This window comes from Emys orbicularis, chromosome 24 (genome assembly GCF_028017835.1).
Source record: "Emys orbicularis isolate rEmyOrb1 chromosome 24, rEmyOrb1.hap1, whole genome shotgun sequence".
NCBI lineage: Eukaryota > Metazoa > Chordata > Testudines > Emydidae > Emys > Emys orbicularis.
Window position 1 is genome coordinate 8,445,970 of NC_088706.1, and position 11,693 is coordinate 8,457,662.

The window sequence follows — 11,693 nt, forward strand, 5'->3', positions numbered from 1 at the left end:
GTAATGGTGTTGCCTTAAGAATGAAGGTGCTTGTTCAGAGCTGGCTGGTAACTTATAACTGCTGGCCACCCTGTTTATAGCCCTCGGGGAGAAAGCAAAGCCCAAGCGCTGGCCTGCAGGCAGACCGGCTCGCTGGGATATCGCAGTGTACAGCAGGGAGCGGTGCAGACTGAAAATCCCCATCAGGCGGGGGAGAGACGCCCAAAAGAGGCGACCGCTAGGAGCCGGAAACCTTAAGTGGGGGCCCTCCAGGGAGCACCGAGGGGGAATAAAGGTGCAGTTACCCCGAAACTGCGACACCGTTTACACATGAACAGTCCGGAGAAGAGTTTGCTACATTTTCTTCATCGGTTGCCATGGACAAGTCATCTGGCAGCCCGTCCGCCTAGACATTGTAATCCTAGCCAGTCCGGTGGGCATCCCGGCTAGTCCCCGTCTCGAGAGGGCTCCCCTACCAAGCCACAGGGCTGAATGAGAAGCAGCACACGGGCCCTCCGGCAGCCCAGCTGGGCAACGCCTGCAGGTGGCTGTTGAATCATGACTGGTGCGGAGAAAGTAAAGAAGGACGTGTTATTTACTCCTTCTCCTAACACAAGAACTAGGGGCCACCAAATGAAATGAATAGGCAGCAGGCTTAACACAAACGAACCGAAGTATTTCCTCACCCAACGCACAGTCGACCTGGGGAACTCCTTGCCAGAGGATGTTGTGAAGGCCAAGACTGTAACAGGGTTCAAAAAAGAACTAGATAAATTCATGGAGGACAGGTCCATCAATGGATTTTAGCCAGAGTGGGCAGGGATGGTGTCCCTAACCTCTGTTTGCCAGAAGCTGGGAATGGGCGACAGGGGATGGATCACTTGGTGATTACCTGTTCTGTTCATTCCTTCTGGGGCACCTGGCTTTGGCCACTGTCGGAAGACAGGATACTGGGCTGGATGGACCTTTGGGCTGACCCAGTCTGGCCGTTCTTACGTTCTTATGAAGTACCAAATGTCAGCAGGATGCAGGGCCGGTGCTGAGAGCCACCGGGCACCGCTGCGGAGACCTTCCCCTGGCGTCTGGCACCTCACTCGCGAAAGGGCACAGACAGACATGCTCCTGGCCCTGTTCACGTTGCCATTGACTTCCATAGAGGCAGGATTGCACCCCGGGGCCCAGATTTCCTCCTGGCCAGTAGGGTTTTTCCTCCATTTCAGGGTGACTCCCATGGAATAGCCCGGAGGTCATGGGGGAAAAGGCCCTGGGCTCCCTTGATGGAGGAGTGGGAGGATTTTTAGGCTCCAAGGCCTTAAGGTGCCTAAATCCCATTGAAACCAAGTGAGGGGGAGGTTAAGCACCTGAATGTCGTTGAGAAGAGGATTCAGATTCGACGCTGTCCCCATCCTGGCCTCTCTCCCCACTCTGCACTTGCCTCTTCCCCCCGGCCATAGCAAACAAACCAAACACTCTCCTCTTTGCGATTCCTCCCTCTTGGCACCCCAGCGCCTCCCAATCCCCCCACTTCGGTCTCTCTGATCATAAGCAGAGCAGGGCAGGGACCCTCTTCATGCTGCGCCGTGCGCAGCCCCGAGCACATGGGCGGCACTTAACCCCAGTGAGAGGCAGCCCCGGGGTCCATGTGGAGAGGGGCAGGGTTAGAATCGTAGAAGCAGAGTGGGCAGGGCTCTGATTGGGGGCATCCGAGTGCTGCGTGGATCTTCATGGCCTTTCCGTTGCCCTCTGCTTGAAGGAGGAGGCCTTTTTGGAAGCTTTCATGGGGCCAGGGCTCCGTTCTGCAGCTGGAGGCTTCCAGTTGTGCCCCCTTCTCTGGAACTCCTGGATGTAGAGGCTGCCCGGCTTCGTCTCGCTCCTGGCGTGGCTGCCATCTTTCTTTCCCTCTTGCTTTTTGCGGAACAGAACGTTCACGTAGATTGCCTGCCCTGGATTTCAAACAGAGGTTATGCCGGAAAGCGTTAATGGCTGCCGTCAAGCACGGACGGTCACAGACCTGGTCAAAGCCGCTGAGTGTGCTAAGCATACTTCTTTCAGCCTAAGAGGAAGGAGCAAGTAAGCCCTTTTGTGGCGTGAGATAGCTGGAGATAGTGGGAGACAACAGATGCTACCGCCCAAGGCAATCGACCACATGGCAACACCTGTGCAGAGCTAAGCCGTGTGGCCTGAGGGGTTTCCCTTGGACTGGTTGCAAACGCATGAGCGAGGGGATTGCTTGGCAAGCTGTGGATGTGAGCGAGGCAGAAAACCAGCAGATATCAAGAGAAGTCGTTGTGAGCATGGCGCTGAGAGGGTGAGAGAGAGCTCCATGGGGTACAGGACTTGGTGGAAAAGCAGGGTTGGCATTTATGAGCAAGCAAACTGCCTGTTGTTGTTTGTTCGGGAAACAGGACTTTGTGGACATTGTTTGTAAATAAACAGGCTTGCCCCAAAGAAATACCTGACTCATATCAGCAATCTCTCCTCCGATTGGAAACCACCCAGCCAGGCCCCACTCAGGCCAAACACACACAGCAGAAATGATCTTCTATTACCCCACGGCTTTTCCTCCTGGAGGAGCTTCAGAGTTATTTACAAATGCTATACCCAGGAATTGCATTCTCCTGCCCCCTGTAATGCAACCCATTCTGGGGCAGGACACGGCGGCTGTTTAACAGCCACACAGCAACACGAAGATGGCCGCTTAGGACAGGAAATGAAAAAGGGCCCTGTGTCTGGATGAGACAGCGTGTGTGTGTGTGTGTGGGGGGGGGGGTGTTTCAAGAAGCAGAATGGAATCCGTACAAGATACCCAGGGCTAACGGCTTCCCCTGTTGGTAAATACCCGCTGCGGCCTTTAATAACCAGGAGGGTCAGGAGGGACGTCACCTCTAGCAGCGCTGCGCCCACCCTGGCGTCACACTGGGATACTGCCTTGTGGAAGAGCTGCATCCCCTCAGCCATCAGCACCCCCTTGGAAATCTGCCATCCCAGTGCAGACCCCAGCTCACCCCTGCTTGGTTTGCATCAGCTGAGCAACTCAGAGAAGTGGGGATGCAGGGAGCTTGTAGCAAGCAAGTGCTAGTGGATAGGGGCCAGCGCAGCAGCTTCCCAGCTGGTGGGTCTGAAACTCCCCTGCCGTGCCATGGGTAAGGGGCGATTTTAACCACACGCCCTCTTGTATGTAGACACAGCTTCTATAAAAGTCCCTGCCGTCTGCAGCCGCTGGAGGGCAGCACTGCTCAGCCAGCCCCCCTTGGTATAGGAAGAACAGCTGGGATCTCTGCCCAGGTGACTCCCACAGGCAGGGGGTCACTCATTGAGGTGGCCCATGGGGTCACAGATCCCTGGGGGATCCTTGCCACCCCTGGCTGGCGGTCTCTCAGCCAGCTAGCCACTGTGAAGGGCAGGGTCCCTGCTCCATCCCTGGGGACATGGGCTGCAGCGGGAGTCCCCGGGGGCTCTCTTACCTGGATCTCTGCGCCTGCGTTTGTAGCAGCAGATCACAGCAGGCAGCAGCAGCAGCGCGGTGACGGCCAGCGCCCCAGCCAGGCCCAGCCACAACACTAGATCTGAAACAGCGGGACAGAGCCATCAGCCTCTCCGGGTGCCCCACCCTGTCCCGTCCCCAGCACCCTCCACCTGGAGACAGGCAGCCCCGTCCGAGGGGAAGCGCTGGCCTGGCCTGATGCTGCGACTCACCCCGGAGTCCCTGCTCCAGGTTCCTTGCTGAGGCACCGTGTCCTGTGACGATGCCATGGCTCGCTGCCATGGGGAATGCCTGGGGCTGGGCCAGGCCTAGGCAGTGGGGGCTAGGCAGGGGCCTCGTGGCTTTGGAGGCCAAAAGTGATGTTCCAGAATCAATTTCAAGGGCTCATTAGCCACAGTCAGGGCCTGGCCCAGGTGCTCTGACCCTGGGTCCAAGTGTAGCAAGGAGAGATCTGGAGGCCGCAGGAGAGGTTTGGGTGGGTGCGACCCGGGTCTCCCGGAGGGGCAAAGTGGGGGGAGGTCTGGATGGGCATGACCCCTGGGAACCACGCGGGTGTAATCCTGCGGGTTTAACGCCTCTCACCTCTGCTGTGATTCCTCAGCCAAACTCCTCCTTCTGCTGCTGCTGTCGAGAGAAATAAACACCGGTCACTGGGCGACTTCCCCAGCCCCCTTGCTCTGCGTCCTGGGCCAGGGTTCACTGTGCTCCTATTTCATTCGCGATCCTGCGGCAATCACGGATCCCGCCATACGAGGCTCCCCTCCCCCCCGCCCCGCCCTCTGGATCTGAATTCGCTTTCTCTGCCCGGCGCACGGTTCTGCACACCTGTCGGGTGTGCCATTCGCACGGCACAAACACGCGACATCTGTGAAGTGTGAAAGGCCATGGCGGCCGGACTCCACGTCTACAGCAGTTGTGTTACGACTTTCAGTCACCTGGCTTTTACATCGTGCGGGCTGGTTGGCAAAGACATTCGCGGGCATCCCATAATACTTGAGTGTTCATATCGCTCCAGCAAATTTTTCTTAAACAAATAGGTCTACTCCAGCTTCTCCAAAAGGCCGCTATTGATAACGGCCCATGATTGCTTTTCCGTGATTTTCCATGTCTTGTCCGCAACTCGGCCTCAATTATTTGAAGACCCTCCCACCTTACTCCTGACCCACGCCCGGGCCTCCTAGACGCCACGGTGATGGGCACGTGAGTTAGATTAGCCAGGTTGGCTTCGGAGGGGAACGCGCCACGACATCAGATATTTCTGTGGCAACAAAGTGATGCGAGAGAGAAATTCATCACAACCCGTGAGGTCACCTCCTTTACCGTGGCGAATGCCATGCCAGCAGCATTTTCCAATGCCGCGCACTGCGAGAGCCCAGCATGGGCAGGGTCGAGGCTGAGCGTGGGGCACTGTCCACACAGACTCTCTGGCCTGGCTTTCCCTCCCGCCCCCAGGGGATGCTGAGAGGGCTGGGCAGCTGGGGACCAAGCGAGCCAGCTGCAGGGAGCTCATTAGGGACCACCCAGCAATTAGCACACAGGCCATCTGTGTTCCTCGCTCACTGGCCAGAGGGGGCCCGGCTGGGGAATTCTGTCTGCAGGGTTCCAGCCAGCCCTGAACTGGGAGCTGCTCCCAGCAAGGTCCCAATTGGGTGCAGTGGGGGGCGCTCAGGGGGTGGCCATATGGGGCCTGCAGGAGACACGCAGGCAGACACAGTCTGCAGTGTGCATAAAGCCACAAGGCAGAGAAGAGGGTGCTCCCGGGGAGGAGGCTGGCAGAAGACAGGGTGCCGAGCCCACGGGGGAGAGGGGTCCACAGGGGGCAGGCGGGGTCCAGGGCCCATAAGGTGGGCATGCAGCCTGCCGTGGGGAGGAGAGAGGCAGCCGAGGGGGCTGCAGGATGCGCTGTGGTTTCGCAGCTCGCGCCGTGGGTGGCACATGAGAACGGAAGCGCAGCCCTGATGGGAAGTGAGAAACCCAACATCCGACCGGGGAGGGGGATGGAGAGACCCCCACCCAGCACCCACTGCGGGGTGCAGCCGGGGGGAGGGGAGGGGCTCTCCCAGTAAGTGGAGCTGTAGAGAACAGGCCCCCCTCTTCTCCTAGGGAGCAGGCAGTGGTCTCAGATGCTGCCCCATCCATCTGGAGCCAGATCATCCCCCTCACCCTAGGGGCTGATCCTGTCTGGTGCTGATCCCTGGAGCAGGAGCAGGCCCACTGGCCCCACTAGGAGTGAGTTGCAGGTCCCCCCCCACCCTGGCAGCGCCCCTGCCCCCTACCTGAGGTATTCAGCATCGTCCCGTTGCCCGTGGCATCCAGATACACCGGGATCTCCACGATGGCTTTGCACACGTACCACCCCACATCATCTTCACTGATGTTGCCCATCCTCAGGGTGAACTCAGGGGGGTCCCAGGTGAAGCTGAGGCGGGCGTCATCACAGGCCCCCATACCCCTGCAGCAGCTGGAGACGCTGGCATTGTCCAGCACGACCTGGCAAAAAGCCCTCGGGGCGCTGTCCCTCCGCCACTCCACACGGAGCCGCTCCCAGCGCTGGGCAGCGTCGATCTGGCAGGACAGCTCCACCACGCCCCCCAGCGGGGCCAGGATCCGGGCAGGATCTTGCCTCACTTGCAGGGTCTCTGATTCCTTGCTGGCGGCAAGAAGAAAGGCTGAGGGGAAGAAGAGACAGGAGATAGAAACTCCACCAAGGGCAGCCGCATAGAGACACTCCCACCATGGATCTCAAAGCACCTCCAAAAGATGGGTTTTACTGCCCTCATTTCACAGATAGGGAAGCCCAGGTACAGAGACAGGCAGTGACTTACATAAGCAGACACAGTTGGTATCGAACCCAGGAGTTCTGACTCCCAGTCCCCCCCAACCACACTCACTCCCAGAACCAGGGGTAGTCCTGACCCTTCGCCTCCTGCTCTAACCACCAGATGACACGGCCTTTGGACCAAACTCCTTCTCTCAAAGGCACCAGATCTGAGATCCCACGTACAGCCTTGGGGACCCCGTCAGAACAGCTTTGAGCCTGACTGACCTCCAGACCAGCCATCCTGGGTCACAGATCCCAGGTCCCCTTCCTTGTCAGAACATCCTTCCCCTGAAGAACAGGCCCTGCCGGTGCGTCTGCCCAGGCACCAGTGGTTTGAAAGCTCGATCCTGTCTCCGCAGCTCAAACCAGCTCCTGTGTTTCTCTCGCCCAGAAGCAGAGCGGGGACGACTTTCGGGCTCGGCTGGGTGCGTTACGCTAGCCCTCGGCAGGCATCGCTGAGGGCTTAATCCAGCCCTGGATTGGCTGCTTAGCCCAGAGTTCAGGTTAGTTAGAAATGAATTTGTTGAGAGGGGAGGGTTAAATTATATTAAACCCAAAATGGGGACCAGAGGTTTTGGAAACCCCCCCTGGGTGCTCCTGCCCTTGCCAGGGAGGCTGAGAAAGGCCCTGATCCTGCAAAGACGGTGTTCACACCCGACTTTTCATTCAGTGTTTTTGCTGCGCCAGGCACAACAGGGTCATAGTCTATGGCTCCGAGGATACACATCATAACGATTCTAATTAACTCTCTGCATGAGAGTCCCCCCTGGGACTATTCGAATACATAGCCCCTGGATGACTGATCAGGGCCAGAGCGTGCCCCGCGCATGGCCCCAATCCTGTGATCGACAACGCTTGGGCATTGATTCCAGCCAGGTGCTGCTCCAGCACCACAGCCCACATCATTCACAGGATCGTAGAATATCAGGGTTGGAAGGGACCTCAGGAGGTCATGTAGTCCAACCCCCTGCTCAAAGCAGGACCACTCCCCAGACAGATTTTTTTACCCCAGTTTCCTAAGTGGCCCCCTCAAGGATTGAACTCACAACCCTGGGTTTAGCAGGCCAATGCTCAAACCACTGAGCTAGCCCTCCCCCCATGGGCCCACCATGGGCCAGGCAGGTCACAAGTGCAGTTTTCACGGCACATTTTCGATCTCATAGGTTGGGAGGGGGCAAAGAAGCGGACGGGGAAAATATTGGAAACGCTTTTTCCCCCCTGAATCGAGGACAAAAGGGCAGAAATGTTCCCAAAATTGCCAAAAAAAAAGTGTCAGAAACTCCCTCTAATTTTCAGACGGTGCCAAAATGTCCGAAATTCCCCAGCAGTTTCATGTGGAAACCCAAGGAAGGTGAATGCTCCCGCACCCTGGGTCCATCCTGCCTAACTCGTGAGCTCTTTGGGACAGGACCTGTCTAATCCCCTGTGTTTGTTCACCCCAGCACAGTGGGCCCTGATCTCGGCTGGCCCCTAGGCCCTGCCGTAATAGACATAATGAATAATAACGTGCTGGCTGCACTGAAGCCATGGAACAAGCAGGGGAGATTGGCAACTCTGCAGTATTGGACGGCCCCGAGATTTCACCAGCCCGATGGAAGTTTAGTCCTATCGGTTTTGCACGAGTCCTAGAACAAATGGGAGGGGGGTGTCTTTTAGAACACCCCCAAAGTACCCAGCTTCAATTAACAGAGGGAGGGAAGGGACAAGACCCCCTCCCTCTTCCGTGGGGGGGGGGGGTCACTCCGCCAGCTGGAGAATCGTGGGGGCGATGGATTCTGGCCGGAACAAAGGGGCCACAACAAGAGGCGGTGGGACAAAGGTTGCTATGCAGGCCGGGGGAGGGGCGGGAGATAGGGGTGCAGTAAATTATCCCCAGGGAGAAGCCGAGACAAAACGGCTGCTGCTGGGGACGGAAAGGGGGGAGGCTGCAGCAGCAGAGCCCCCCCCACACCCCCGCCCGCCCCCTGCATCCTCTGATGGAGCATGGGGAGGAGGGGGAGTACACGCCTCTCTCCCTTGCCTATCTCCCGGCCTTCCCTTCGCTCTGCAGCCCTACAGGAGGTGTGGAGAGAGGAGTGGGGCGTTACCAGTGTCCGGTGTGATAGGGCCCCGGTTGTATGAGGCTCGAGAGTACCCAGACCTGGTTAGAGAGCGCCTAGATGGTACCACTGCCCGACGGGTACCAAGCAAAGCTGTGGTGAATCCCTGCCTCCTGCTTCCTTGGAGCTTGGCCAATTAGTCTGGAGCATCCCCGAACCTCGCCTGGCAGGCAGGGCCTGGAGCTGGCCTGACCCTGCATAAGAACATAAGAGCGGCCGTACTGGGTCAGACCAAAGGTCCATCTAGCCCAGTATCTGTCTACCGACAGTGGCCAATGCCAGGTGCCCCAGAGGGAGTGAACCTAACAGGCAATGATCAAGTGATCTCTCTCCTGCCATCCATCTCCATCCTCTGACGAACAGAGGCTAGGGACACCATTCTTACCCATCCTGGCTAATAGCCATTTATGGACTTAGCCACCATGAATTTATCCAGTCCCCTTTTAAACATTGTTCTAGTCCTAGCCTTCACAACCTCCTCAGGCAAGGAGTTCCACAAGTTGACTGTGCGCTGCGTGAAGAAGAACTTCCTTTTATTTGTTTTAAACCTGCTGCCTATTAATTTCTTTTGGTGACCCCTAGTTCTTGTATTATGGGAATAAGTAAATAACTTTTCCTTATCCACTTTCTCAACATCACTCATGATTTTATATACCTCTATCATGTCCCCCCTTAGTCTTCTCTTTTCCAAACTGAAGAGTCCTAGCCTCTTTAATCTTTCCTCATATGGGACCCTCTCTAAACCCTTAATCATTTTAGTTGCTCTTTTCTGAACCTTTTCTAGTGCTAGAATATCTTTTTTGAGGTGAGGAGACCACATCTGTACACAGTATTCGAGATGTGGGCGTACCATGGATTTATATAAGGGCAATAATATATTCTCAGTCTTATTCTCTATCCCCTTTTTAATGATTCCTAACATCCTGTTTGCTTTTTTGACCGCCTCTGCACACTGCGTGGACATCTTTAGAGAACTATCCACGATGACGCCAAGATCTTTTTCCTGACTCGTTGTAGCTAAATTAGCCCCCATCATGTTGTATGTATAGTTGGGGTTATTTTTTCCAATGTGCATTACTTTACATTTATCCACATTAAATTTCATTTGCCATTTTGCTGCCCAATCACTTAGTTTTGTGAGATCTTTTTGAAGTTCTTCACAATCTGCTTTGGTCTTAACTATCTTGAGTAGTTTAGTATCATCTGCAAACTTTGCCACCTCACTCATAGCACATGGGGATTTGGGATCCAGCTGGCTGGGTGGGTTGGAAATCTCTGAAAACGGGCCCTGCGTGCTCCCCAAAATCATGCCCTAAATGCCAGGGGCTTTGATCGCGCCGTGCACTCACCTGCTAAGAGCAACAGGAGGAGACACTCCCCCAGCCTCTGCATTGCAGCTTGGGGGAGGCTGGCTCCGCTCAGCCGGCTCTCTGGATGTCTCCAGCACCGGTTGCTAAGTCTCTGACTGACCCTCCGGCTGAGATCTAGACAGTGCATCTTCTAACCTCCATCCCCACCTCTCTGCGCTGTGCAGAGACTGAGCTTCCTGCCACAGCACCAGCGTGACCTACTCAGCAGGGGAGCGAAGAGTCAGAGCGTCTCCAGCCAGCCCCCTGATCTCTAGTAATGACAGCGTGGAGCTCAGGGCACTTTAATATAATCCCCTTTTTACAGCTAGGGAAACCGAGGCACAGAGAAGCAACCAACTCAAGGTCACCCAGTGACTCAGCAGCAGAGCCAACAACAGAGCCCTGGAGTCCTGACTCCCAGTCCAGTGCTCTGACCATAAGAACAGCCAGACTGGGTCAGACCAATGGTCCATCCAGCCCAGTATCCTGTCTTCTGACAATGGCCAATGCCAGATGCTTCAGAGGCAATGAATAGAACAGGGCAATTTATCAAGTGATCCATCTTCTGTCAGCCAGAGGTTAGGGACACCCAGAGCATGGAGTTGCATTACTGACCATCTCGGCTAATTGCCATTGATGGACCTGTCCTCCATGAACTTATCCAATTCATTTTTGAACTCACTTACAGTTTTGGCCTTCACAACATCCCCTGGCAATGAGTTCCACAGGTTGACTGTGCGGTGGGTGAAGAAGTTCTTCCTTCTGTTCATTGTAAACCTGCTGCCTATTCATTGGATGACCCCTGGTTCCTGTGTTATGTGAAGGGATAAATAACACTGCCTTATTCCACACCCTTCATAGACCTCAATCATATCCTCCCCCCTTTCCACGCTTTTTAATCTCTCCTATGAAAGCTGTTCCATACCCCTAATCATTTTTGATGCTCATATCTCTGTACTTTTCTCCCCAATTTATCTTCTTTGAGATGAGGCAACAGAACTACAGGCAGTATTCAAGGTGTGGGCGTACCATGGATTCATATAGTGGCACTATGATATCTACCCCTTTCCTAATGGTTTCCTAATAGTCTGTTAGCTTTTTTTATTTATAATAATATATGGAGATATACCTATGTCATAGAACTGGAAGGGACGTCATCAAGTCCAGCCCCCTGCCTTCACGAGCAGGACCAAGTACTGATTTTTGCCCCCGATCCCTAGAATGGCCCCCCTCAAGGATTAAACTCACAACCCTCAGTTTAGCAGGCCAATGCTCAAACCACTGAGCTATCCCGCCTCCATTTCTGCTGCATGTTGATCACCAGACCACCCTCTGCCCCAGAGCTGGAACAGAACCCAGGAGTCCTGGCTGGGGTGACCAGATGTCCCGATTTTATAGGGACAGTCCCGATTTTTGGGGGGTCTTTTTCTTATATAGGCTCCTATTACCCCCCAGCCCCATCCCGATTTTTCACATTTGCTGTCTGGTCACCCTAGTCCTGGCTCCTAGTCCCATGCCTGAACCAGGCAGCCAATCTCCTTTTCTCCTCACCCTACCCCACAGCCTCGAGTCTGGGGAGGAGGCGAGGTCAGCGATCATTGGGATTTCAGCACTCCTATTCCCCTGACCCCCCAAAGTCCCTACAGCACCCCTTGCTGGAGTAAGCTGGGACTGGAGTAGCTAATGTTCCTAAACTGAGCCCTATACCAACTGCCACTGGGAACATTACCCACACAGCCAGCGCGCCATCCCATTCCCTGGAGCCCCCATGCTGGGAGAGGCTGGGACTGGAAAAGCCACAAGCTCCCTGGGCTCCCCTTATAGCTAACGCCCTCACAACATCCCCCTAGAGCGCCCCCTACTGGGAGAGGCAGGCATTGGAGGGCCCTGAGTTTCCCCACCAGCTGACTTTTCTAGGTTTACTCTCGGCACGGAGGCGAAGTCTGGGAGCAGCCCTCCCC

The 11,693-nt window shown here is 55.6% G+C and overlaps 1 protein-coding gene across 1 annotated transcript; it reads right to left on the reverse strand.

Annotated features, from left to right (window-relative positions):
* Window positions 1-1,701: 1,701 nt before the first annotated feature.
* Window positions 1,702-10,502, reverse strand: TMIGD2 (transmembrane and immunoglobulin domain containing 2). Its single transcript, XM_065422335.1, has 4 exons — window positions 10,415-10,502; window positions 5,740-6,132; window positions 3,444-3,545; window positions 1,702-1,922 (listed from the first exon to the last, which is right to left on the reverse strand). The coding sequence occupies exons 1-4, from the start codon at window positions 10,500-10,502 to the stop codon at window positions 1,702-1,704; spliced, it is 804 nt and encodes a 267-aa protein (XP_065278407.1).
* Between the last annotated feature and the right edge of the window lie 1,191 nt (window positions 10,503-11,693).

Excerpts from the sequence above, each read along its gene's own strand:
- TMIGD2 (XM_065422335.1), bottom strand. The coding sequence starts at position 10,502 with ATGAACAGAAGGAAGAACTTCTTCACCCACCGCACAGTCAACCTGTGG. Across the intron at positions 3,546-5,739 it reads GACGATGCTGAATACCTCAG|ATCTAGTGTTGTGGCTGGGC; the intron begins GTAGGGGGCAGG and ends CCGCTGTTTCAG. Across the intron at positions 1,923-3,443 it reads ACGCAGGCGCAGAGATCCAG|GGCAGGCAATCTACGTGAAC; the intron begins GTAAGAGAGCCC and ends TTTGAAATCCAG.